The 25,810-nt window shown below is 37.7% G+C and overlaps 3 protein-coding genes across 13 annotated transcripts in view; 1 reads left to right on the top strand and 2 right to left on the bottom strand.

Moving 5' to 3' along the window:
• Positions 1-25,810, bottom strand: part of LRRC38 (leucine rich repeat containing 38) — a 68,329-nt gene that overhangs the window by 28,075 nt on the left and 14,444 nt on the right. The window lies entirely within an intron of this gene.
• The window catches only part of DHRS3 (dehydrogenase/reductase 3), a 190,273-nt gene that overhangs the window by 153,366 nt on the left and 11,097 nt on the right, over positions 1-25,810 (bottom strand). The window contains exon 1 of one of the 6 annotated variants that reach the window (XM_072883803.1): positions 6,845-6,863. The exons of the other annotated variants lie outside the window; for them this stretch is intronic. The gene's annotated coding sequence lies outside the window, so the exon portion shown is untranslated. Of the gene's footprint in view, positions 1-6,844; positions 6,864-25,810 lie in introns of those variants that run through there. 6 annotated transcript variants of the gene reach the window in all.
• PDPN (podoplanin) lies at positions 7,974-25,793 on the top strand. Of its 6 annotated transcripts, none has more exons than XM_072883810.1 (6): positions 7,974-8,290; positions 20,523-20,602; positions 21,203-21,335; positions 23,459-23,494; positions 23,875-23,976; positions 24,610-25,793. In XM_072883810.1, the coding sequence occupies exons 1-6, from the start codon at positions 8,221-8,223 to the stop codon at positions 24,621-24,623; spliced, it is 435 nt and encodes a 144-aa protein (XP_072739911.1). In that variant the 5' UTR covers positions 7,974-8,220; the 3' UTR covers positions 24,624-25,793. The 6 variants fall into 6 exon arrangements, with proteins under 6 accessions (XP_072739911.1, XP_072739915.1, XP_072739914.1 ...); XM_072883813.1 differs by having other exon boundaries at positions 7,975-8,290; positions 21,242-21,335; positions 23,875-23,986; XM_072883808.1 differs by having other exon boundaries at positions 7,975-8,290; positions 23,875-23,986.

Here is a 25,810-nt window from a genome sequence, read left to right as displayed (position 1 = left end):
TCAAGAAAACCCATGGTTTCTACTGCTGAAAGATCACCATGCCTTATTTCTCGCACCAAACCCTTCACTGAAGCATGTATTTTCATACCTATTTGGACATGTGGAAAACCATGCTGCTACTTGAAAGATGCAGCAAAAAAATTGCAGCCCCAAACCTTACTTGTCTGGAGCACGTTTCTCTGTTCAGTTTCTTCCCTGGGACTAGGGAAGCAGTGGAATCCAGCCCTGTAGTGAGTGCGTTTTAAACAAAACAGTACCTGTGAACATATCACTCCCTCTGGTGGCTGCAGAGTACGATGTAGATGATCTCTTTCTGTTTATTCACTTCTATTATTTGCAGATAAATCCCAGTTATACGAAATGTGTCACAGAGTCAGGAAAGGCCACTGGAGAACATCACTCTGCACTCACTCCTTCCCTGCTTCCGTAAGTATCCATCCCCACAATCAGCCTGCTTTTCTGTCCCCGCCTGCCCTACCCCCATTTGAAACACAACTATTATTTCCACCAGCTTTTGTTCATCTTTGCACTTCCTTCATGAAGCTGCTTATTCTTGGGAACGTGCTTTGTATACAGAAAGAAAAAGAAACCATGTTCTTTTATATGTGATTCCTCCCTAGAATCAGAGTTGAAATGGGAATTTTGTCATGGAACTTAATGGGTGTACTATTTCTTATTTATTCATCCATGTGCATTTCATTTCTTCTAAGAGACACACAAGCTTATTCAGAGAGACAATTACTCATTTACAGGAAAACTGGCTGCACCCATATGCTCTGTGTGCCTTAGTCTGTCCATCTCCTTGTAAACCCAGGCAAATCCTGCCCCATGCTGAAGATGCCCAGACAGCTGCTAGGACACAGTACAGCTTCAAATAGCACAGGGACTGGGCTGGATTCTGCTCAAATTCCAAGCAGGTGTGATCTCAGCCACATTGTCAGGATTACAACATTTCTTGGTGCACTTTCAGCATGCTAACACAATGTGCATTTAAAAAAATTAGGATGTAAATTCCTAATGACAGGCATTTGCTTCATCTGTATGAACACACTATAAAAGCAGTGAAAGTCTTTGAAAGTACCAAGAAACAAACTCATAGAACCATTCTGTAATAAATGAGAGACCAAATAGACAGTATGTGTGTGTTTTTCTCCCCTTCTGGCTCCACTGCTGTGTTGCTTTCCTTATATAACTGTTCTAGTTAAAAGAACACTCCTGACCTAAGAAAACCTACATCAACCTTATAATTTTTTGTTAAATAGATAGTGGTCATCCACAGGATTAAAAGTAGTAAGAGTGGGCATTCCATATTTAACTCTGAGTCACTCCATTGTATGTCACGTAGAGACAACTGCTGGCAGACTTCGGAAAGACTTTTCCTGGGTAATGTACTGACTGACAGAAATCCCAACTCCAGTGTGTCCTCCGGAACATGCCCACTCCCTACAATCAGCTCTTACACCATACATAACCTGTTGCATTCAGTGCAATTTATGTTTTCAGGACTGTGACCCCAGAGAACTTCACTCTCACAGGAGAAAGCTTTATCAAGAAAGCAGCTGAGAAGCTCTGCTCCAGGGGTCTTTGCAAACAACATACATATCCCTCTTGAGAAAGGCAGTGTAGCCTGTCTACTAAATGTGTCCTATTCCCTTCAAACCAGTATTTTGCTTCAGGTAGACAATGGTGTTACTCTGAATTAAGAAAAAGATTAAAATTCCTGCTTCTGTGTTAAATGGCCCAAATTCATCTGCTTCTAATGAAGAGCCTTACAGTATGAACCAAAAACAATTTCAATTTTGAAGTTATAAAAGCAGGAAATAAAGTCACTTCAACATCAAATCTCAGACTTTGAAACGTCATAGAGAAATCTTGACATTTTACATAGATCAACTTGCTCTTACATAAAACTACTGTATAGCCCCCTCTACCCTTTCCCTCTCCCAGCCCATCTTAAGTCTTTTCAGGACTGACTGAAATGGCATCATGGAGAAAAGCAGTTTGTACAAAGAACAATTGTCCATAAATCTAAAATGAAACTATTGCAAGTGTAGATGCTTACTTCCCTTCCCTTAAATACCAGTTTATTTTGAGAGTCAATTCAATACATCTGGATTTCCTGGCTAGGATGGGACCTGGCTGCTTCAGAACTGCTCTCAGAGGCACTGGCTCAGTGTGTGCCCGTTTATCAGATCATAAAATATTTTAGGTTGCCTCTACACCTCATACAACCAGTGACTGGAGCACTGGCTTGTGAACAGTGGTATATATTGATTTTGGTGAAATTGAATTATACCAGCTGAAAATCTAGCCCCATCTGTAAAACTGACTGATAAATATCATTACGAGTCTAGCTTAGGATCTCCAACTTCAAGCATTGTTGCAATTTTCTGATTCAATAATCCCTCTTGTCTACATCTGACACCTAGGGTTGCTTACACATCTGTGCACATAATATTTTATAGTCAGGAGCACAGATGGTCAAGGAACAGGATTTGATTTATAGTTGCTTATCTTAAAAATAGCTGCATAATATGAATATTTGAGTTTGTCAATGCTAATACCAATCCCTTCCTATAGGACACATTTTACTTTTCAAACAGTGAATTCTTCTTCTGTCTTACACCAGCTGCAAGTCTGACTTCACATCAAAAGTGGTGTCCCTGTCAGTCAGGAAAGGATGCCTGAAACATAAAACAGGGTGAAAGCAGCATCTTCCAGTTCTCTCATTCCCCAAGACCTGCCCAATGAAAAACTTCTGGATTGCCATTTTAAAAGCTAAATAGAAGCTAATATGTATTCTCATATCTTGCATATGAAATGCATTTCCAGAAATTAGAAACTAAAAGCACAGTGACTCAAAACCAAAAGCTACCACAAAGCCACAGCTATTTAAGGCCTACACAAATCCATGAAGAAATACGATAGACTGACTTCAACAATTTGTGAATAAGGGAAGCCAACAGCCATTTCTGAGGGCAAGGGTCTGTATTTCTGCAAAAGCCTCCTAAGAATCTTTGACTTCCATGTAAATATCTCCATAAGATGGGAACATAATCATCTATACTCTCAGCTTAAAGCCCACTGGGTAGACCTGAGTACATGCGTGTACATATACAGATGACTTCTCTATATACACACACAAAAACGCCACACATCTCATTTCATGAAAGGAATATCCAAATTACCCTCTATTGTCCCACAGAGTCCCACAAGTTGTCAGAGATTGTAGCATAGTGACAGATTTTAATGTTCTGGCTTCCGCCTGACTTATTACAGAGTTTTCCATGAATGTGCAGCTCCATGTGCTGCTAGAATTTCTCTTTCTATAGAACTGTCTCCAGTACAAGTGAAATCTTAGCTTACAACATCTTCAGAACATAGAAAGCAAACCCATATTTTCTCTTCCTACTCTTTCGCTAAAAATACACTTGAAAAGTGTAAATTAAGCATCCAATTTGATTATATCCTTTGTAAATCTGCTCTGTAACTAAAAAGATACTGCCTCTTTCTGTTGCTGAATTTCCTGTTTCTGTACCCCGGGGGCAGCTGTGAGCCCTGCAATATTTGGTCAGAAGCATAAAAACTGTTTTCTGCAAGCTTTATTAATTTTCAAGCCATTTCCTGTTTTCCCTTTACAGCCAAACCCACCCCTTTTGGGCAGGTACTGAAATACAAAACCACCCAAATCAGTCTAAGGAAATAGTCTATTACTTGAAAGAAGAGGAGACCCTGAATGATGGCTACAATTTTTCATTACCTGCTTTCAACAAGGCAACTTTGCTTTACTTTGAGGTAATCTTTCAGCAAATCATGCTGTACAGAATTGCCCATCTCAGTTTTCAAATCCTTTATGTAACAGATTTAGTCTTAGAAAACATTGTATAAGTCACAAGCAGAGAGTGTCCACAAAACAAATTCTTCTGGAAGTGGAAATAGAAAGCAAATTCTATTCATAGGTTGCATTTTTCATAACTGATGTTTAGGCAGCTTTTTTTGATATGTAACCCAAACCCGTAGAAACTATCTTCTGTCCAATTTGAGACACTAGAGGTTTACAGAAGGGACAGGCATGCACAGGCTCAGACAATTTACAGGAGCTCTGCATGCTTGGCACTCCTGAACATCAGTGCTAGAAGGCACAGGTGTCCTCAAAGGGTTTAAAAAAATCAAACAAAAAATCAAATATCAATTCTGGTAATACAGCCCTTAAAAGTTTAGACCTTAATAAATGCAATTAATATATGTAATTCCTTGTGTTTTAGAGATGGCTGTAGTGAAAAGGGGAATAATTCCTGAGATAGTCAGGAAAATGCTAATAAAATTGTAATCTGATATTAAGTACAATTAACAGATTCATGCTCTACCTGGAGCTCTGTAACAGTTCCTTCTTCTCTCCAGACCATTTACCCCAGAAGTTGAATCAGCATTGTCCGCAGAGTTCACTGTCACACTTTGCCTATGTAGTATTCCTTACTTTCTAGATCATAGTAATATTCACTTTCAGGGAAAGAAAGTCTGGAGCTAGGTTTTTGTACTGTAAACAAATTAAATGTACACACCACAGATTATTTCATTCAGCAGAGAAATGCAATCAGTTCCAGGATAAACTGCCAGACAAATCACCAATTATAAGGCCAAACCAATACTAGAGCAGAGATGATCATAAAGCATTACACTTGCAGAAGAGTGTCCTTAAGCAGACTGACCAACCCTAATACTGCAAGCAACCATACGTAGCCATGCAGTCACAGAAATCAAGCTGCCCGCATTCACCCCCTGCGTGACATCCGTCATATCAGCAGAGTTAGAATCGGTGGCAAGGCTGCCCTTGCCAATACTGGTGATGTTGTTTAAAGGCCTGGTTCAAAGCCCATTTATGACAACAGGGAGTCTTCCATTGACTTCAGTGCTCCGGGGTTCATATTGCAACATTGACTGATTCAGAGGAAAAGGCAGCATCCCACACAACTTCCACCACTGAGGCATAACACTTTGCAGGATATAGTCACTATTTTTCTACTCCCCCAGCTATGTTTCATTCTTTGCTCTTACTGAACCAGAGACAGCCTAAGCCTCTCACAAGGCTGTGCAAATGACCGATACGGTCAGACAGAAAGAAGAGATTATGAAATGAAAACAAAAGGGCTGCTTATACTCTAGACTCCTTCCACCTCCTCCCTTAAACCACTGTGATTAAAAACACAGAGCTGCCTGGCAAAAAAAAGAAAAGAGGGTGACCCATGCACTCATATCCTGGCAATTTGTGGGAATCATCATAACACACCCAGAACAAAAAAGACTGAATTACAACATCTCCACATAGACCCAAACCTCATTTCATTGCAGCATTTGAGCACATGCGCAAGTCCACTACCAGTCAGCAAAGACATACACTTAACATATAGGTATGCGCTTACCTTCTATTTTGAAACAAATAGACCACTTAAGTGCTGCTTTAAACATAGATGGATTGTTAAATCAGAACCTTAGAAGAACTCCTTTATTTTCACAAAGCCTATTGGCTCAACAGAATTATAATATAGTGAACTATAGTTTCAGTAAAGACCCTTAATTTGGTATAGTTCAGAGGAAAACTGCTCCCTCATCTCTCTCTGGCTCCATACCCTCTTCCCAAGGGTATATTGGCTCTTCTGAAAGAATTTTGTTGATGTTTTAAATCAGAGGGCTCAGCAATGGCTCCCAGCCTTAATCTCCTTACTCAGCAACATGCTGTTCTCACTAGAAGGCAAGTTGCTGTCATGGTTGTCCTTAAGGAAACAATTTCCTCCCAAGATAACAATTAGTAAGACATTCCTAGTTTTTTCACTAACTTGTTTTGCATCTGTAGGCAAACTTCTTTCCCTTTGTTGCACTTTGATACCATGATAGCATCTGATTTTATTAAATTCTTCATAGTTCAATAAATTTATCTAAAGAGTTTTTCTTTGAGGAACAGGCTGGAGCAGGAGAAATAGGCTGGTATAGGAGAAAGTATTCCTTATTGGGAAGAATAATAAAAATGTTAAAAAGTGTTGAAGTGGCCACTGGAACTTGGACATCTCCAATTCCTGAAAGCTCAAGAGCTCCAGTTCTATATCCAGAATACAGTACAGTTTAAAGGAAGAAGTTATTTAATTCAGCAAATAGCTTATCCTCCTTTAGAAAGGCTTATTCCTAAACCTGAGACAAATTTGTGGATATGAATAATCATAAAAATGAAAGGTCTTCAGAATACCTTTGAAGAAAATGGAATTAAATCCTAAAAATACCTTCTTTTTATTCCTGATGAAAATTTGTTAACATTAAAAAGTCACTGTGTGTTCCAGTTTGTCTTTCATAGTGTACTACATTTATTTTGTTCTGAAAATACACAGAGAATTCCAAATGTTCCATTCTGATAAGGTAAAAAGTTGTTTCTATTTTTCAAAATAAGTTTAATTAAACCTGACATACTCCCCTAGTAAATTTCAGTTTCATATGAGTGGCATTTCCCAATAAGCAAACATTCTTTTAAATAAATTTGAAGCAGCATTATCAAGGAATAATTAATCCCAGATTTTAAGATTCAAGACATGCTGAAAGTTAGTATATGGGAATATTTATTTTACTGTTTTTCTAAAGACAATAAGCCAATATTGCCTGTGGTTTCTTTGCATTGACTGTTTTCATCCCACTCTCCTAGTGATCTTCAATACAAAGAACACAGTTATAGCACCATAATTTATATCTATAGCTAACAAATTCCTTTGGCACCTATCACTTTCTGAAGTAAAGAAAAGCCCTATGGGAGGTGTTGCACTTCCTATCTGCAGCCCCCCTACATCACTGTATCGCTGCTTACCTTTAGATTTGCTTTGCTCCTTTATAGCGCAAAGTGTAGCAGGGTCTTAATGACAGCTCTGACTCACATTCACTGAGCAAAACAACGTAGCCATGTTTTAGGGTTTTTGTTGTTTTTTGTTTCAAAAAAAGATAAAACCTCTCCCACAAGCCTGCCCCACTCTTCTGCAGAGGTTACTTCTTCCACAACTGTCAGTAGAAAGGAAAAAAAATATCTATGCTTCTGCTGCTATGCTTCAGTCTGACATCCTATAGCACCGCAAGACTTCAAGGCACAGAAACTGAGGGAGAAGGTCACATACTTCCTCCACTCAGCTATGTGGCACACTGGTACACTTAGTTCACATGTGAGCACTGATTAAAACTCACCACATTCCTAAATAGACATAAATCAGTAGATTATTACTTGCCCAAGACAAGGGAAGATTCAGAAAAGGATTAATATAAATCATTGCACCTCAAGTCCTGCTTCAGCCCCAGTTGGTAGAGCGTTAATCTAGTCTTGCATACATACCATGCAATGCTGATGTGCAGAAACATATACAAGAAAAAAGTAACTAGTCTTGTACAGACCATTGTACAGCTGTACGACTAATAGTTACACACAAAAAGGAAAAGTCATCTCTGTCTATCGGGTGATATTAGCATGCTGAGGCCAGCAAGCCTGTGGGCAGAGGTAAATGCTAGAGTATGGCTAGGATGTCACTTGAGGACACAAGCTGAGACTTAGACATGCGGAAAAATTCAGACAGTATTTACTGCAGAATTAAATAACCTGTCCTAAAACTATTTCAGTATCCCTAAATGCACATTCACTACCACACTTACTCAGATAAACATGGGGGCTCACTTTGAAATGAAAAACACATCAGTTCACTGCTGGAAATAACAGGAAAAATGTCCTTAGTGTTGTTCCTTAAACGTTTTTTAAGGACAGTTTGCAGAAGGGAGGGAACTCCCTGAACACCTCGCTCTGCTAAATACCCTTTCCCCCTTTCCTAAATAAAAGTCTTCTGAAAGCCACAACAGCTCCTGTAACTTTAAACCTGGGCTGAGATCATAGTTTTAGTACTGACCAAACAGAGTGCAGAGGGCGGGCCTGGCTCTTCTTTGAGGACCACCTTAGGCATGCTCCCACCCCTTGGCTAAAGAAAATAATGCCGACTCCACTCAGTTTTCTTTAGCTGTATAGTTATCATCTGGGAAAACCTTCCCCCTTTAGACTACAGCAGTTAAAGGAATATTCGGAATACCAAAGTATTTTTTGCAGCGATTTCTTTTTGTGATCTCAGTTCTCCCGTGCCTCTAAAAATATTACTCAGAATTTGAATCCATCTGGTCTCAGGATTGGAAAGCCATTCTCTAAGCAGATCAAAGATGTTTATTAAAGTTCAATTCTTCATCTTCATTCTAGGGAGCATGCCTTTCATAGCACTTGCTGAAGAAGGTAAGAAGAAACTTTGGTTAAAATTATTTCCAGTCATTTCCTGTAATTTAAGAGTTTGTGTGTGCTTACTCATAGGCAATATAGTTGCTCTGTCCTGTTTATAAAACTTTCTTTTGAATTCTTAAGCTACTACTGGGCATCTACTATGGCTGTAATGAGGAAAGAAACCCATCAAAAGTTTTCAGATGGGCTGAGTTATGGCTGAGTTTCAGATGGGCTCTATGAGAAGAGAATTTTCTGTGTGTGTTTAAGGGAAGGAGAACAGTACAAGCAGTGAGGGAAGGCATTACATCAACAGCCCTTGGAAAGGTCTGCAGCTTCATTGTAATATATGCAAAGGAGACTGCAAGCAATAATTTAGTTGTAACTGACATTTAGGTGGTGAAACTCTCTATGAAAGTAACTTACAAATCTTTCCATTCAAGAGTTTAGCTTCTATACTTAGAGGCATTACAACAGCTTAGAATTTGAGCCTTATGCAGGGTTTTGCTAATATTAACTTAGCCATAAGAAATATATACAAGGGAGGGAAACTAAACCAGGAAGAATTATTACCCAAGATAGATTTGAAGACTGTTATGTATCTACTCAGAAAAAGTTTTTGGCAAACTATTTTTTGAATTTTGTAAGAAAGATACAATATACACTTTTAGGTAAAACAAATGTTTAAGTCTTTTTACAGCTAAAGGAGACAAGTGATTTATTAACACTAGATCAGAATTACCCTGAGCAGTACTTGATTTCAGGAACATCACATTCAAATTCAGCCTTTCTGCGTAGTATCTGACTCATTATGAATGAACTGGCCATCAGGCAATGTGCCTAATGTATGATGTACGTGCAAACAGAAAGTATGTCTGCAGTGGTGAAATACAGCTGCCGTTGCTACGGAACACGTCCCAAGTACATGCTCTGTGAACAATAACCTGAAACTCAAGCCACTGGTCTTCCAAAGCATAAGTCTACTTGTCTGACTTGCAACTGGGGACCCTAACCGAAACATGTGTCCTGATTTTGGCCTGGTGACAGTCAATATCATTCTGCTGGAAATAACAGAGCTATATCAATATACAGTTATGTGTGGATGTTGGCTTGAAACTTCTAATGGGAATTCCTGTTGTTCTGCATGTCAGAATAAGAGGCTGAAAGTTTGGAGTTATGCTTCAAAATTTCACAGAAAATCTAAAATCCACAGATATTAGGCAAGTCCCAAATATTGCTTTCTAGGCTTCCTCCGAGATAAGCACTTATGGCTCACCCAGCTAGCTTATCCTTAAAAAGCGTCAATATTAAATGTCACAAATTTTAAAGCCATTAAAAATGAGGCAAAACCCACCACCATTTTATAGAATTGCCTTAAGCAGTTTCTAGGATACCAGACTTACAGGAAAAACAGTCTTTCATCTTAAGACTTTTGGGGAATTTTTGAGCGTATTTTCCTCTCAACTCAGAGAGAGAGTCCAGCAATGATCAGGTTGAAACCCTACTAGCCCGAAAAATGTCAAAATACTTCCTGCTTGCAAGATTCTACCTCTGTTTTATTACCAGTATAGTTTGCATTGAACTCCACAGCTGGATCTAGAATATCGTTTACAGTATTTAAGGCTTTCTGTGTCTGTTTAGGTTTTATGACTTTTTCTTCACATGGCACCAATCATTTAGGATACCTTCCAAAGGATACACCAGGAAAATAGACGCCAGATAAAGTAAGCAAGTCTCAAATATTTAGCACATGTATCACCACTGTTTACTGATAACCATCAGCAATTACAAGTTAGAACAGACTTAAAGTGACAATGCCACCTTCAGCAATCTGTGACTGCACTGACAGTGAAGATGGAGAATTTTTTTGACTTGTATAGTACTAGGTGGAGTGGGTATATTCAGATACCTGAGCCTCTGGGGTAGACAATTTGGCCTGAGGGTTTTAGAGAAAGAAAGTCTCCTTATCAGATTCTGATACCTCTTAACCCTGATCAGGCCATAAATAAATCTGCAGCTACCCTTTTGTTATATTTGGGCCCTCCATTTTCTGGACTGAGACTGAATCAAGAAAAGCAGGTTTGTTTTGATCAGGAAGCATATTTCCAAAAGGATTATTTTTGGTTCCAAATTCCTCCTTGAATTGCTAAATAAATTTAATTCAGCTGTTGATCCTTGCTGTAAGCATAGCATTTTTCCTCTTCCAGGTAGTGATCCACAATTTGAGTAGTTTCAATAGTATCTGCTGTCTTCGAGTTGCTGCAAGTTTACGGAAAAAGTGGACAACTGTGAACCAGAAACATGACTGAAAAATAGCAGTTACCACTGACCCAATAACAGGACTATCAGCCAACCTCTGAACAATGTTTCAGTGAAAACCTATGAATCTTAAGGGAGAAGTCAGAAATGCTTAAACATTCTTTGCTCATAGAGAACATGCAAATTAAATCTAACACCAGTAAGTTAAAAATGAATGAAGATTTCAGTTAGTTTCCTTGATTTGTGCTACTCTTGACAGGAATTTTTGGTCCCAGTCAGCAACGTGGTTTCCAAAAGAAACAATAAAAGCTGCTTTAATTGGGTCACATAAAGCAAGACAAAGCTGTAAAAGCATAAGATACAATACTGATGTGGAAGAGGATAAGATAATTAACCTATTAATTTCACTCTTCATATGTGAACTTCCAAATAAAGTTAATGGCAGAAATTAGCAAAAATACAGAAAGAAAGCCTAGTAACAAATCTTAGATCACTGTCTACTTGAAACACATTCACACATGCTCTGTTTGTATTATCTATTGATGGTTTAAATCCTGACTGAAATAGCCAAGTATTTTGTCTTTCTTACAACCAAGGACAGGACTGAGCACTATACAAGCTGAAGAATTTTTAGACTAAAGCATTTCCGATTGAATGATTAGCATATATATATTTGCCCTTCTGTGATCCTGTTCAGCATATACAAACTCAGGCAAATCTTAGCACACAGGATCAGACCAAATGAGTTGAAATGGAAGCTGGCCTAAAATTTTTCTGGGCACAGCATTAATCAAACAATTAAAAGCACAAGCATTCAAATGAGTGCTTTACAGAGGCAACACATTTCCTAATTTGAAACCTTTCCCTTGATGCAAATACCACTGCAGAGAAGGAGATACTCTATTGGCTGTCACATAACACGAACAAAAATTAACATGATTGTTAAACAAGTTACTACATGTCACTTGAGCTGTATCAACTGTCCACATGCCTGATCTTACCTAGAGGGAAATACTAGATTATAACTCCTTACGCAAGTCTCAAAATTAAACAGGTTTATACTAGGTCATGTTACTTCACATTTGTTTTGGACTAAAAGTAAGCACGTGGACAGGATAATTCAGATGAAAAGTGTTATATGATAAGAAACAAAATTGAAGTTTACAGTCAACCATGAAAGACTAAAACCTTTTCTATGTTTTTCAAAATCATAAAGAACAGAATTGACAAAAATCACAAGAAAGGGTTTTTTCAAAAGTATCTTGATTTACCCAAACTCGGTTGCCAGTTCAGTGGCAAAACTAAACAATAAAGTCATGCAACTCACTCTAAACTCTTCTGAAAAATCAAATTCTGTAACTGCTGGTAGTAAATAAAATGAACAGTCACATGTAACTCCAAAAGGGAGCCAGTTTTCTGCTAAATAAGCATGACAAAACCTTTCACCCTGCATCTGGCTGCATCATGAATGAGTGCACTTGCACATGTGTCCTCATATATGCCTCTTGTAAACTACATTAGCATGATATGAATCTAGCTTTACATGTCCCATACCCTAAACTTCATTATCACAAAAAGGAGAAGGACATCTTATTGGATCTCAGTCAGCGGGTTTGCAAATTAATGAGTCTGTATTTTGCAGTGTCTTTGTAAGAGACCAGCAGAGAACAGATAAAATTTGCTTTCTCCTCTTCATTGAGGAAGTGGAGAGGCTTGCCCATCTGTATCTCAAAAGTTAGTTTTTGAATCTGTGTCGCTTTACAAGCAAAGGAATTAGTCATATTTAAAAGCTCACAAGTGGACCTTTCATTAACTCAGGCTGCACAGTGAAAACTGGAAACTAAGGCCAGATTCTCAGCTCCACTAATTCAAGTTTCCACCGAACCCATGCATTTACCCCAGATCTAGTACTTGTAAATCATCTGCAAAAATAAGCAGCTGAGAACCTAGAGAGATAAAAGAGCATTTTAATAGATAAACAGTAAAGGAAGAATAGCCCACAGCATGCAGGCTGTTGGGCTCTGACAAAAGCTTGCAGTGTTTCCTCCTTGTGTCATTTGAGGCAAGCCATACATACATGCATACCACATAAATGACTACTGCTTCCCCAGCTCTAACATATGGTCTGTCTCAGCTGCACATTCGTTTTGTTGGTTTGTTTGCTTTTTGTCTGGATGCGGTCAGGTACTACAGGATGGAACCCAAATGCTGCCAGGTCCTACTATTCACTGCATCCCAGATCCATGCTGCAGACAGGCAGCCTCTAAAAAGGGCCTCCTCTGATTTGTGTGTGCACATAGACCATAACCTCAGTTTGAAATAATGCTGCAGAAGCTTATGTAGCTGTGTGGTACAGAACTTGCTACACAGCATTTCAGAAAAAGATGTAGGATTGGGAGTATAGGTATGCTGGGATGTTCTAAAGAGAAACAAATGAGAAAAATAAGACACATTTACTATTATTTCCAACTCACTGTCTCAGAAGCTTTGCCAAAGACTCTCAAAGGAAATAGAAACTGTGATGCTGTGCACATTCTCATGTTGCTTTATGACTTCGTGTTTTTCCATCTTTGTATTTGTTGATTACAATCACTACAACATCCAGCATAAATTGCATGAGAATAATCCTTTGTGAGGGCACAATTCCCCTGTGTAACCCTTTCAGGCAAATGCATAGTCTCTTAGGAGGGCTTGAGTAGTCTATGAGCTGCTGCTAAATCTGTAAAGGTGACAACCTTAATTCCAAATGCATATTAAAATGTTTTTATGACTATGAAACCCATCCAAATATTAGCTAGTAAGTTATTAGTTAGTATGAAAGTCAGACTAAATATATTTGAACAGATCTTGCTTGCTGTGTGGCAATAAAGCAGCTAGCCAAAAATCATTGTGTGAACAAAATTAAAGCCTAACCAGTTTCCAGTTTGCGTTCAGCATGCATATTTCAAACAAATGAGTTAAGAAATGATCATGCAAACAGTTCTGCTGGCGGATACAAAGGGTTAGTAACCTTCATCAAGGCAGCTGTGAAAGGGCATATGGCTACAGCCTCAGAGTTTTGGGAAGGAAGTGATTCAGGGAAAAAGATTAGTTTATTACTGTATTAGAGGTAATTTCTTAATTCCTTTCATCTGCATTTACACAGCTCAATATTTGTACACAGATTGTCTGCTTTCTGCTGCACACCCTGCAAAATTTGCTGATCCATTACCCGAAGTTTTGTCCTTTTCTCCAACACTCATTTCTTGTCAGCCGTGCAGTGATAAACATACTGTAATGCTGCAGTTTTCAGTGCCACTTACAGAATGATGCAAAACAGACTTACACCTTGATCACAACTCCAATCTTGTTGCCCCAATCAAACCCTTACTGTTCAGAGAAAACAAAGAAATTGCTAGTAAGACTTCAAACAATTGCCACAGGGTCATGGGGCAGCAAGTATCAATAAGTGGTTTTATCCCACATTCATGGGATAGCAACTCTGGGGTCAGTGTACTTATGAGACAAAAAAATCAGATATTGACACAGCAACATTATTAAAAGCATAAACCTTAGAAGACTCATCTCTAGTTCTGCAAGGAATATTTTAAAGGAATATCCCATAATGGACTTAAATAATCTCTTCCTTCTTAATGCCCACAGCTCTGTGGCCAATTTTATCATGCATAAGAGAAAGCTTAGTAAGTTACCACCTTTTCCTCTTGTGGCTTTGTTTCATAATTTTGGTTGTGGGTCATATACATATAGCAAGCACTCAAAAAGCAGTTATTTTTCTCTATATCTGCCCAGTTAAAATATATTTTGTTTTGCTTTTCTGTGGGTATCCTATATATGGGCAATGTAGAATATTGTAACACTCAGAAGACATGTGATTTACTTCAGAAGCAGCTGAATGGTTCTTTGCCACTTGGCACTGTAGATTTAAACTCTGGCTTTGTTCCTTTGGCTAAGCCAGCTCACAGCAATAGAAACCATCTGTAGTAGGGTGTGGTGACCAAAGGAAACTGTTCTGACAATTCAGCAAAACATTGTCATCATGAGCTACATGGAATACCTGAACAAAATCAGTCATACTCTAAATAAGGCTGAGCTAAATCCTTCCTTGTGCATCATGACCATTTTTCAACTGGCAGATACTTTCCAATGTTCATGGTATTTTGTCATCCAGCTTCCTTCATTATATAAAGCAAAGCTGTCAGTTTCTGTATACGGAAACTGCATTAAGCACTTCAGGGTTTAGATAGACAGTATATACTTTCTCCAGAACAACGAGAAGTCTAGACACTTAAACATATGCCAGGGCATTTCTTTATCATGGCATGATATATTACTCCAACTTCCAGAAAGAATTAACAGAAAAAGAGAAAATGCCAATGCTGTGGCCCCAAACAGGCCAAGGATGCTGCAGATGTCATTAATTTTGCAGGAGCCACAGATACAAATGAGAATTTCAGTTCTCATTGAGAAACTTCCTTGCCTTTCTAAAGTCTGAAACTTTTAACCGTCCAAAGGCTCAAAATCCAGAAGGCAAAACCCAGAATCCACTATATTATATTCTTCAAAACCTCTTATTTTCAAAGTCCAAAAAATTTTGTAGCCTGTATTTGGCAGTGTTGACCCATATAACAACAACAAAAAAAGAGACACCTATATGGTTTTTTTTAAATAAATTGCTTAAGCAATTACAGAAAAATAATGGAAAACTACTTTCAGAGAAAAATAAGCTGATGAGGTAGGTTTTGGACCTGACTGTGGAATACATTTAAATTGAGGATGAAGCCAAATAACAGACAAAATTGTATTTGAAAACTACAGAGCTGCTGCTGAGACACTATGTATTCAAAAGGCAGATACCTTATCGAATCATACATTTTTGTTAAACTTCCACCACCATGAATAAAAGTTTCCGCTGAACTACAACTGAACAAGATTCCAATAATGAGATACTGACTTTAAGACTCACTTTGCTCACAACCAAATTAAGGTCTGTGAGTGGAGAACACTTCCTCAGAAAGGGAATTCCTGTAACAGAACATAAATGCTGAGTAAAATATGGCCAAAACAGGATGGCTAACACACATGTATATACACAGCTCTTCAAACACCACCACTTGGTCTGTAACAGTTCAGGAAGCAGATACTGAAAAACAGTCAACTCCAGATAGTTAGCTCAGTAATACCTTAAACAGAAGAGTGGTATCTCCCAAGTGACCCGTCCCACTAAATTCTTTCCCTTGCTTTTCTAGAGAAGCATTCCACAAAGCACCTATCTAGCACAGCTGGATAGCATAAAATATGATATCGATAAGGTACAGACAAAAATAAGCTTGAATTTTAAGATCAAAGCTTTTGTTTGACAGTTAATTTTTTTAGCTGTTATTTATAACGGAAGCTGCTTTTCTTTTTTTTAAATAGGAGCAGAGGGGCAATGATTATTCCAGTTCTTGCTAGAGGGAATCCTTTAAAGTTAGCTATTTTTACCTACTGGTCTTTTATCGCAGAGATGGAAACTCATTCTACTTTGAGGGCTTCCTATTTCAAGGACTAAGCTAAAATACAGGCTTACAACTGCCTTTGCCCACTAGTGTCTGGGTTTCTTCAGACTGCTGGGAAAGAAACAAGATCCTGCAACATTTTTCATCTTCAAAAGTATCTTTGTTGGTTTTGGAGATACCTGAAAGAAACGCTAATGAACAACAGTTTTACAACTCACTCTCCTTTCCAACACAACCACTGTGCTTTGAAAGCAACCCTAAGAGGTTTTTCTAGTAAACCGTCACTCCATGCATAACAATGCGTAGTGAGCTCATCTTCCCCAAAGTGGGTCATGGGATGCTTAACCATGGGATGTTTTCAAAGCAGTATTAAAGTTTTAAAGACATCACATTTTCTCCCAGTGTGAGAAGTTGCAGCCTGATAGCAGCTGGGGACTTTGAACTGAAACACACCCAGCTGGAACTCTGGCAGAAAGAGATGCAATGATTAATTCACATCTGCACCAATGTATAGCTGCAAACAGAAGAGGCCATAGTGCTAGCTGGAGACAATCACAGCACTGAGGCACTGTTTTTATTTACAGCCTCCTCTAAGATAATATTAAGAACATATGCAGAAGCACTACTTAACCCTATGGCTCTTGCTACATTTGGCCCACATCAGAGGAAACCAACAAATGACTAAAGCACATACACACTTACATCCCATTTACATTCTCTTTGATGTCAGTGGCATATCCGCCTTGTACTTGGGTAGAGGGAAAGAAGTTTCACATCCAGTAGTTTCTCTCAATGTCATTTAAATATTTTCTACTTTATTACTTTCTCTGACAGAGTTGTCTAGTATCAAATGTTCCTTCCTACAAATGCAGTACATTGATAAAAAATTACCTCCTAGTTTTCCTTTTGGTAATAATTCAGTCGTGTCTGCTCAACTACCACTCAGACCACCTCCGCTGTCTGTCCAGAAAAACAAACCTGGAAATATAGTCCAGGGACCATTCTCCAGCAAACACAGGACCTCAGCTTGAATGCAGTATTATGCAGATTGGACAGGGCTGGGACAAGACTTTCACATTGATAGAAATCAGTTTGATCTGTGAGCTTTAGGAAGTTAATAGGGGAGCCATATTATTCTAATTTCCCTTTACAGTTAAGGAGAGGCAGCACTTCCAAGGATGACCCAGATCTCAGGCGAGCTGAACTACCTTCTGGAAGTATTTATCTTTCCCTACAGACTATAAAAGAAGATAAGGGCAAGCAGACACCTTATTTAGGCACCTTTATTAAGAACCTAAAATTAGGCAAGATTAATCTGGGCCACCTCCTTTTGTCAATCACTGTACACTGAGGGCAAATGCACTGAAATAGATTTTCTACATGTCACTCATTGTCAGGAATCTGCAATAACTTTATCACACAAAGAATAATTATCTCATGTTTCTTTGTGACATTGACTAATTCTCCACACCTTTGTTCTGTGACACAGTTTCCTTTCCTGCCTTCACTATCAGGTAACTCTTCAGGGCTGAAAGCTACTGTCACACCAAGCAAGTATAAGCAGCTTCTCTGAATAAGCTGCTTGTTGTTAACATATAAAACTTACTTCACTTCCTACTCGGGGTTTTTCTCTGGTAATTGGTTTTCTCCATCTGGGCTTATTTTGCATCTAGTGAATAAAGGATGTTTTTTCAGTTCCGACTGGGATTACGATGTAAACTGATCCATACACAATTCATGTTGTTGAGCTCTATTGCTATTTCTTTCTTTACACTTAACATTTACATAGCATAATCCAAATATTGTACTTCAGAGACATTACTTCATAAGCAAAAAAAATAAGTATTATAAAGTAGTGCCATATCTTAAAATGCCCTGATATTTAGAAGGTGGCTAAATGAACACACCGAAAAGTCAAGTCCCCTTTATGCTATCTCAACAGAAAATTTTCAAGGCTGCTCACCTGGGTTATTTCAATCAAAAATGACCAAAACATTATTTTTACCATCTAACTTAGAAATATGATTTACCCTGGCCTGTTCTAGTCTTTCCATGGATTATAAGGTGATTTTTGGGAGACTGCCTGGCTTTATTAGCCACTCACTATATTAGGCCTCATGTTGGCATAACATGAATATAATTTCTTCATCTGTTAGTGCCTAAAGTACTACTTGCACACCCTTTTGGCTCTTAAATAGAAAGTGTATCTGTATTCAGGCTTATAAAGGTATAAAAATATAAAATCCTATTTACTTGAGTAAACATGAAATAAGAAATCTAAGTTTAGATCAGTGTTTAGTCTCTTGGCAATAGGACAAAGCTCTCAGTCTTGCATTGCTAGAGACGGATGAAAAATTTTTAGTTTGATTCAAAAAGGAGTTTTGGGAACAAGGAAAAATATTTGCAAGTTTCCAGTATAATTCAGATGAGAGTTTCAAGCAAAAACAGAGATTATTTTTTTCCAGTGTCAAATCATTCATGCTCTGTATGAAAAATTTCCTTTAAAGTGCTGGTGCATTTTTTAAACTCATTTCAAAATTAAGCATTGGCTTGTTCATTTGAAATACCATTTTTATTTTAAAATGGGAAGTTAAAAAAATGAACAAAAGTTAAATGGAACTCACCATTAAAGAAAAATCATTTCCAAGTGATATATGTGCAGCTGATCCAAAGTGATTCTATCCTTTTTTCAATTTTGACTGATACTGAGCAAAATGCCCATTCTTTCTAATTTCAGTCAGAGAACAAAATTCTGTTTACTTGCCTCTATATCGTATAGGACACATTTGTATGGTGCACAGGGTGCATTTAGGAGTATTAAAGTCTTTCATAAGAAATAGTCTATTTGGAGCTAGTCTAACAATTCAGAAATAGTCTAACTTCAAATGCAGAAGAGATAAGAATGTTTTTAGGTGACTAAACAAACACAGGTAAAATTAGTAGAAACAGTGTTAAGATTTAATAAAACAAACCGGTCATGAATATTTCTCTTACAGAAAATATTCAAGTGGTACAGTAAATCCCTGTTTTTAAATAACTCATGTGAATATCTGTCATCCTCCCCAAAGAGATCACTACACAGCACTACCAATCTACCACTTACTATTTACCAAATTACAGAGGTATCAAACTACCTTGCAAAGGAAAAAAGGATTATGTATTCTTTGTTCATTATTAACCTATTAGCAGCTGACAGTTTTACCTTACATACATCATAGGCAAATGATGTATGAGCATCCAGGGTTTTCTCCAACCCTCCTAGAAATTCTCTGCTTTTTGAAGAGAATGAACATGGCTCTCATTCACATAACCTACAGTTATCATTGCAATATTTCCTTGCAATAACTCAGTATTATGCTGGCAAAGTATAAACTGGATTTCAAAATGTTTGGACAAAATTTTGCTCTGATTGCTGAAATAAATAGAAGTTAGATGCAAAATTTGAATCCAGAAAATAATTTTCCAGAAATTTTACTTTTTTGCCTGAGTTTTTGCTCAGGACAATGTCTATTATTAGCTCTTTGTTTAAATTTAAACACTGGTATTTGGAATTACCAGAACTCTTATGCCCCAGGCAACAGCATAACAAGCAGCCTCACCTAGCTTTATAATCATGGTGAATTAGAAACTCCCAAGACATATCACATTACATTAACATCATACCGTGTATGGCCATAGTTTTATGAATCAGCATGAAACTTAATCACATGAAACCTATGTTTTCAACATTTTCTTGATACTGCCAGTTATCTTCACATATCCATATCTTTTGTGTTCTACCTTGTTCCATCTCATTTTTCCTACTGATGAAGTTTGACTGCATTTGTAAAGAAAAAGCATTGTGTGGGCCAAAATCTAAATATCTGTTATACTAAAGAGCACAGATGACATAGAGGTCTAGAATAAAACCAGAGACCTCACATTGTTACCTAAAAATTCAAATTATGGCAAGCAGGGTTTGCAACTTTAGAAAAATCTCTGAATAGATTTGCATAGGAATATTTTCTAAACTATAGCTACACCCATAAACATTAATGATAGTTCTAAAAATAAAGGTTGCAGCTGGGACTGAGCTGAAAGATGGGAGAAGGCTCTTATTTTAGAAAATGGAAGATGCTTGAAGTAATTTATCCAAATACATAAGCTAATGCTTAACTTGAAATCTGGAGTAGTCACATCCATGTGGGGGCAGGGGGGGAAGGGGAGAAATATTTTCTTAAAAAATATTTTCTTGGACAAAGTGTTTAGTAATCAATATGTTTCAAGGTTTTGCCAGGATTAAGTGATGTGTACTTAAGCTCTTTGTCCTCCAGCTTTGTCCAGGAATATAACAGAATAAAAAGTTAATCCAAAGACTTTTGCAAACCTAAATGCGCAGGGGGCAGGGAGACTGAACACTACATAGATCTCATGTTTAATAAAATTTAGATGTCAAAGTAGCCAGAACATGTAACTACCAAGTAAAATCCTAACTAATTTTCTAAAATTTTATTCAGCAAGCTCAGTTCTAGAAGGAGAAGAAAGTGCAACAATTGATTTCGGAGACAGAAATAACACAGAATTTGAAGATACCCTGGTGAGTATCATTCTAAATAAAGGTTCCTTTAAGTTACCCTGATTTCATATTCCTGGTATTGTCTTGTGGCTTAGATTTTGAATAATCATTATAAATTATAAAGAATAACCTTGAGTCTTAACATGAAAAAGATCTCATGCCAATGCCTTTGCTTTGCAAGCAATCAGGTTGAAGGTGACAGAATTGAAAACATTTTCTTGGCAGTTCCGTACTGCAAAAAGCATTCATAACCTGCTTATTCACTGCCATTTGCCTCTTCTAACTCCCTATCTCTCTATTAGCTTCACTGAAACCAAACTGACAAACCAGTGTTAAAAAAAGAGGCAGGTCTGCAATATTCTGCAGTCCTCTCCTACACCTTTTGTAATCCTGCTGAGAGGTCATCCGATTTAGAAAGCCTCTAGGCAGGGAAGACAAATCAGCTTACTTGGGTGGTTTTGTTTTTGGTCACTGTACACAAGTCAAAGATGACAGGTGATGGCTAAAAAAGCATCCACAGGGCACCCGACAGACCAAGAAATTTAAATGCTTATTTCATACACATAGACTGAATGTACTGAGGTTTTCTTCTCCCTCTTTTTCCCCCCCCAATTCTTGTAGTTGCCCACAAGACTACACAATGTAACAAATATTTTGCAGTTTGGACAACTGATGACCACAGAAAGTGCATTTGCCCCACCTGAAGACAGCAATAATTCTACTGGTTATGAAGCTAACCCAGAAAATGTTGATGGTAAAAAAAATTTTTCATTTCTATTTTATTATATCAAAGTTCTACTGCCATCTACTAAACAATATCTGGAAAATTCAAATACCAAGTTTAAGGTGCTCTCAAAGGTAGCATTGCTGATTTTTGAAAGGGAAGAGTAAGATTTTTAAAATTAGTCCTTAATAATCACTCAGCATCATAACTTCATAACAGATGTGTGCTGACAAAAGGAATGAGTAGCTATACCATTTTGCTCACCAGTGCACTGCCAGTTCTACCCCAAGGCAGGCAATAACTCTCCAAAGCCATCACTTTCTTTTCAGGCAATGGGTATAAAAATCAGACAGCTCTCCAGAAAAAAAAATTTTTTTGGACCAACTCAAAGATCCTCAAATGCAGAAAACATAACTGGTACAACCTGGCTGCCCTCTCGATTTTTGCTGAGTTGTCTGCCTTAGCTTCCCTGGAGAGACACAAGTTACCATTGTGCACATACAAAGCAGATTGCACCCACATCCATACAGTAGTCAATAAGCAACAGATTGGTGCAAAACATTGATAAAGTGCATTCTGACCTGTTTACCTTGTACCTGCTTAGCTGTCTTCCAGACAGCTTGCTGAGTACCTATGCTTTTGTGTCTGAGTGTGTACAGAAGAATGTACGGGCAAATAAATGGGCGCATGCTCTATATAGCCTCTTTTGGACCAGGATTGTTCTTAGTGGTTCACTCTTGCGCATACCTCTGAAAAGTAAGAGAGCACAAGCATCATAGTTTCTGCTCTGATATTCCAGTCCTGGAACAGTATCAATGACTGGTCATAAGTTTAACGAATCTCACTTTAAAATGGTCAGATGAGCTGTTATGAGAAGAGAGGTCTTTTTGTTTCCAGACCAACTTTTTGATAACTAAGTGCAAATTTAGCACAGTGTCTAAATAAATGAAGAATGGTTTCTCCAATTTATGTGAACAGCAGTAGCCGTTGCCAACAGATGCTCAGAGTGCCCTTTACCTCAAGTACAAACTCAAGAAATGAGATCACAAATATTGGAAGTCTGTGAGGCTCACAAGCATGTCAGATTCGCCTATCAGAATACGTTAGTGATAAACTTAATTCACATGAATGGCAGTCTGTCAATCACATTTCAAGTCAGTTTGTTTTTAGCATATAGGCTTTGCATTGAAACAGATAGCCAAATCAAATCTGGTGACAGTTGTATTTCTACAAAGTCCTGTAGTATGTATATTATTTACTACTTCTCCCCTAAGTAGCCTAAGCCAATTACCTCTAGGCAACAGCTATGAGCAAACACTTCTTTCTTTGGCTAGCTTCTTTTTGAAGCTTCCATGTTCTACAGCCATTTCATATCCCTTGATAAATATGACACATTTGTTTAAAAATTGTACATGCTTTTATCTCCTTTGCCAGCCTGCTTCTCTCAGAGTGTAGACCTCTTGTCTTGGCTTACCATTAAATAACAGAAGCAGTGTTTAGCATATTTGAATTTTAGATAGAATTTTCAGACTTCTCCTAAAGGATATGGTAAAGATTTGGGATTACGTACTTCTAATGAATTAAAAGTAGCATTTGTGTTTCATCTGTTTTTGATGGGGACTCAGCTACAAATTAAATTCCAGAATTAGAGAAGTGTACTAAGCAGATTTTGTACAATCTTCTATACACAAAAAAACTATTTAAGGAACTTGAGGAACTTTTAAACAGACAAAAAGCCATTATAAATAGACAAAGAATAGTTCAGCAAATACACTGAGAGCAAGGCAAAATTTTATCAGCATAAATCAGTCTGACAATTAAAATCTGATTTCTGTCTTAATTATAATTATTTTATACCAGGTATATCCTTATTGATCTTAACATAATCGCACTTAAGTTTCACTAATATATATTAGATCACAATCAGTCCCTTAGATTTTAATTTCTTTCTATTACTTCAGAGAGCTCTTTGCACTCATTCTCTCAAGCTTTTCATTTGCTCACTTCCTATCAAAAGGACAACCTATTACGCAGCCCTCAAACCATTCTGATATAGTCAGTAAGTTTTCCTTGGATATAGCATTATAAATTGGGACGCAAAACTCTGTGCAAAGCAGAGTAATTAAGTCATTATTCTCCTTCTGGTTTTACAGGTGGACCAAGTGGAGAACCAGAAAAAACTGAAAAAGGTATTAAACAGAAGAATTGCTTACAAAGACAAGGGAGAACTTAACTGCCAGGCAACACCCTTCTAGAAGCCACTAGCTACGCCCATGCTATTCTTAAATAAAAGTTTTGGGAGGAGCCACAACCTGGTCCCTGATCTGCCTCCTCTAGTTCACCTGATTACTGTCTCCATGGCCGCATCTACATGGAGCCCTCCAGCCCAAAGGCACCTTTGCAGGCTTGCAGGCCTGCTGAACTTACCAAACCTACTTCAGAGTTCACAAGATACAAGGAAATTTTCCCCAAGGAGTGGGATGCAGCAGAACAGTGTCAGTTCTATCAGTAGCCCCTTACCAATGCTCTCCATGAGAAACATGCTATCATTCCCAATTTCTTCTTTCAGGTGGTCTGGAAACAATTGCACTGGTTGGAATAATTACTGGAATCATTGTTGCAGTTGGAATCCTTGCAGGAATAATAATTGCTGTTGTAAGGAAGATGTCAGGCAGGTACTCGTAAGTAAATTGCTAATTGGGCTTTTCAAACAAGCATCATCCTCTAAGCGAGGTCACAGGAATCACTTTGGAAATGTCTAATGCTTCCATTTTGACAAAATAAGCTATTTTCATGTTATAGAGTGCCTGTTGGTTCAGCAAGAGCAGCTAATGTGATGTAGGTGATCTAAACCCCCTCACATGCTTCAGAAAAATTTGCCAGATGCATGCATGCTGTTACAATATTCATCAGGTGCATGGGTTTTGGATTACTCTGCTGCACAGAGGTAAAATTCACTACGTAGTATTACAGGACCAACTTCTGGAAGTGCTGGATAACATGTGAACACTGACAAGTGATCTTTCTCTTATTACTCTGGCCATTTGTGGAAGCTGTTTTAGTACCAACAAGATTTGTTGGTGCTGTGCAAATCTAAAGTGCTTTACAAATTCCAAAGTAGTAAGAAAACCACACTACATTTAACAAATACTATTCACCCAGCATTAGGAGAAAGCAAAATATAAACTGGGAAGAGAAATAAAGCAGTGACAGGAAAGACAAGGAGAGGAAGGAAAAAAAGATCACATTAACTAAGACATTTGGGTAACTATGAACAACAAAATGACTGTGTTTTGTTTTACAGGCCCTGAAAAATAGTTGAAACCAGCAACCATGCCATTCTACACCAGAAGATACAAGTGCTTCTTATTATAGAATAACTAAAGACTATTCCTGTATTGGTGTGTGAAGATGATCCATGGAAAATACAAAGAATTCCAGATCTATGGGGATCCCACACAACTCTAAAGACTCCCCCCCCGCCCCAGACTACAGATTATGGAACATTTCATAGGATTTTTACTAACCAGGAGTTTACTAGAAGAAAGAAAAAGATTATGCAGTAAGGAAAAACCCAGCAGCAATGAGATTTACATCTGAAATGTGATGTGCAGGTAATATATGCTAGCTTGATTTTTAAATGCTACCAAAGATTATTTCACACTTTATGCACTTCTTTAAAAAACATATCCAGAATCTTTTAAGTGTTTTTGGCTGGTTAAGTGCTTGTGGCATGTTTATCTATCAAATGATGTATCAAAAAGAAAGAATTAGCTTCAGAGAGAAGCAATTATCTACAAATTTAGAAAATACTAGATATGGGAAGCTAAAATCTTTCCACTATTGATACAGATTTTCCGCTCTTGATACTTATGTTATTATGTGGCAAATACGGTAGGCCCAGCTGGAACTGACCTACCAACCGAAAGCTTGCTCATCCGACTGTTGCACCAGGAATTTCCTGTCTTCTCTTGTTAGAGACATGCAGGGATTGAAATATACATCCTGAATTAAAGGGTGCTTGGAAAATACCCAATTTTGATGGGTCACTTTAACCCAGTTACTCAGCACACTTTAGAGCTGACATGTAGAAGCTTCTGAATTAGTGTATACAATTTTTTTCTTTATAACTATCTCATTTTCTAACTGTATAGTTGGCTTGTTTGATAACGTGTGCAACACTAGATCAGAGTATGTCAATGAGGTATAATGCATCTTTGGACTCTACAGCTTTTCTATGGCATATTTAGTGCAGCAGTAGCTGAATGCGCAGAGTTCACAGCAAAGGCTTTGTATGTCAAGTGGCTGCAATGCATCATGTTTTCTAAACTTTAAGGCACTTAAGTGTTTGGTGTAAAAATCATGATAATCCATATGGTCAATAGCTGTTAAACATGTCAACTTATCTAGATTTGCTTTTCTGTTTCTTTTATGTGCCATGAACTATATCAATCTGGGCTTTGGAAATAAAAATTATAATGTAAATTATCTTATTTTACAATAAT

The sequence above is a fragment of the Ciconia boyciana genome, chromosome 19, assembly GCF_034638445.1.
Source record: "Ciconia boyciana chromosome 19, ASM3463844v1, whole genome shotgun sequence".
In the NCBI taxonomy this organism is placed as follows: Eukaryota; Metazoa; Chordata; class Aves; order Ciconiiformes; family Ciconiidae; genus Ciconia; species Ciconia boyciana.
This window is presented reverse-complemented; position numbering and strand designations above follow the sequence as displayed.

Coding starts and splice junctions, on each gene's coding strand:
- PDPN (XM_072883808.1), top strand. CDS start 8,221: ATGTTTATTAAAGTTCAATTCTTCATCTTCATTCTAGGGAGCATGCCT. Junction 8,291..20,522: donor CATAGCACTTGCTGAAGAAG/GTAAGAAGAAAC, acceptor AATTTTATTCAG/CAAGCTCAGTTCTAGAAGGA. Junction 23,495..23,874: donor ACCAGAAAAAACTGAAAAAG/GTATTAAACAGA, acceptor TTCTTCTTTCAG/GTGGTCTGGAAACAATTGCA.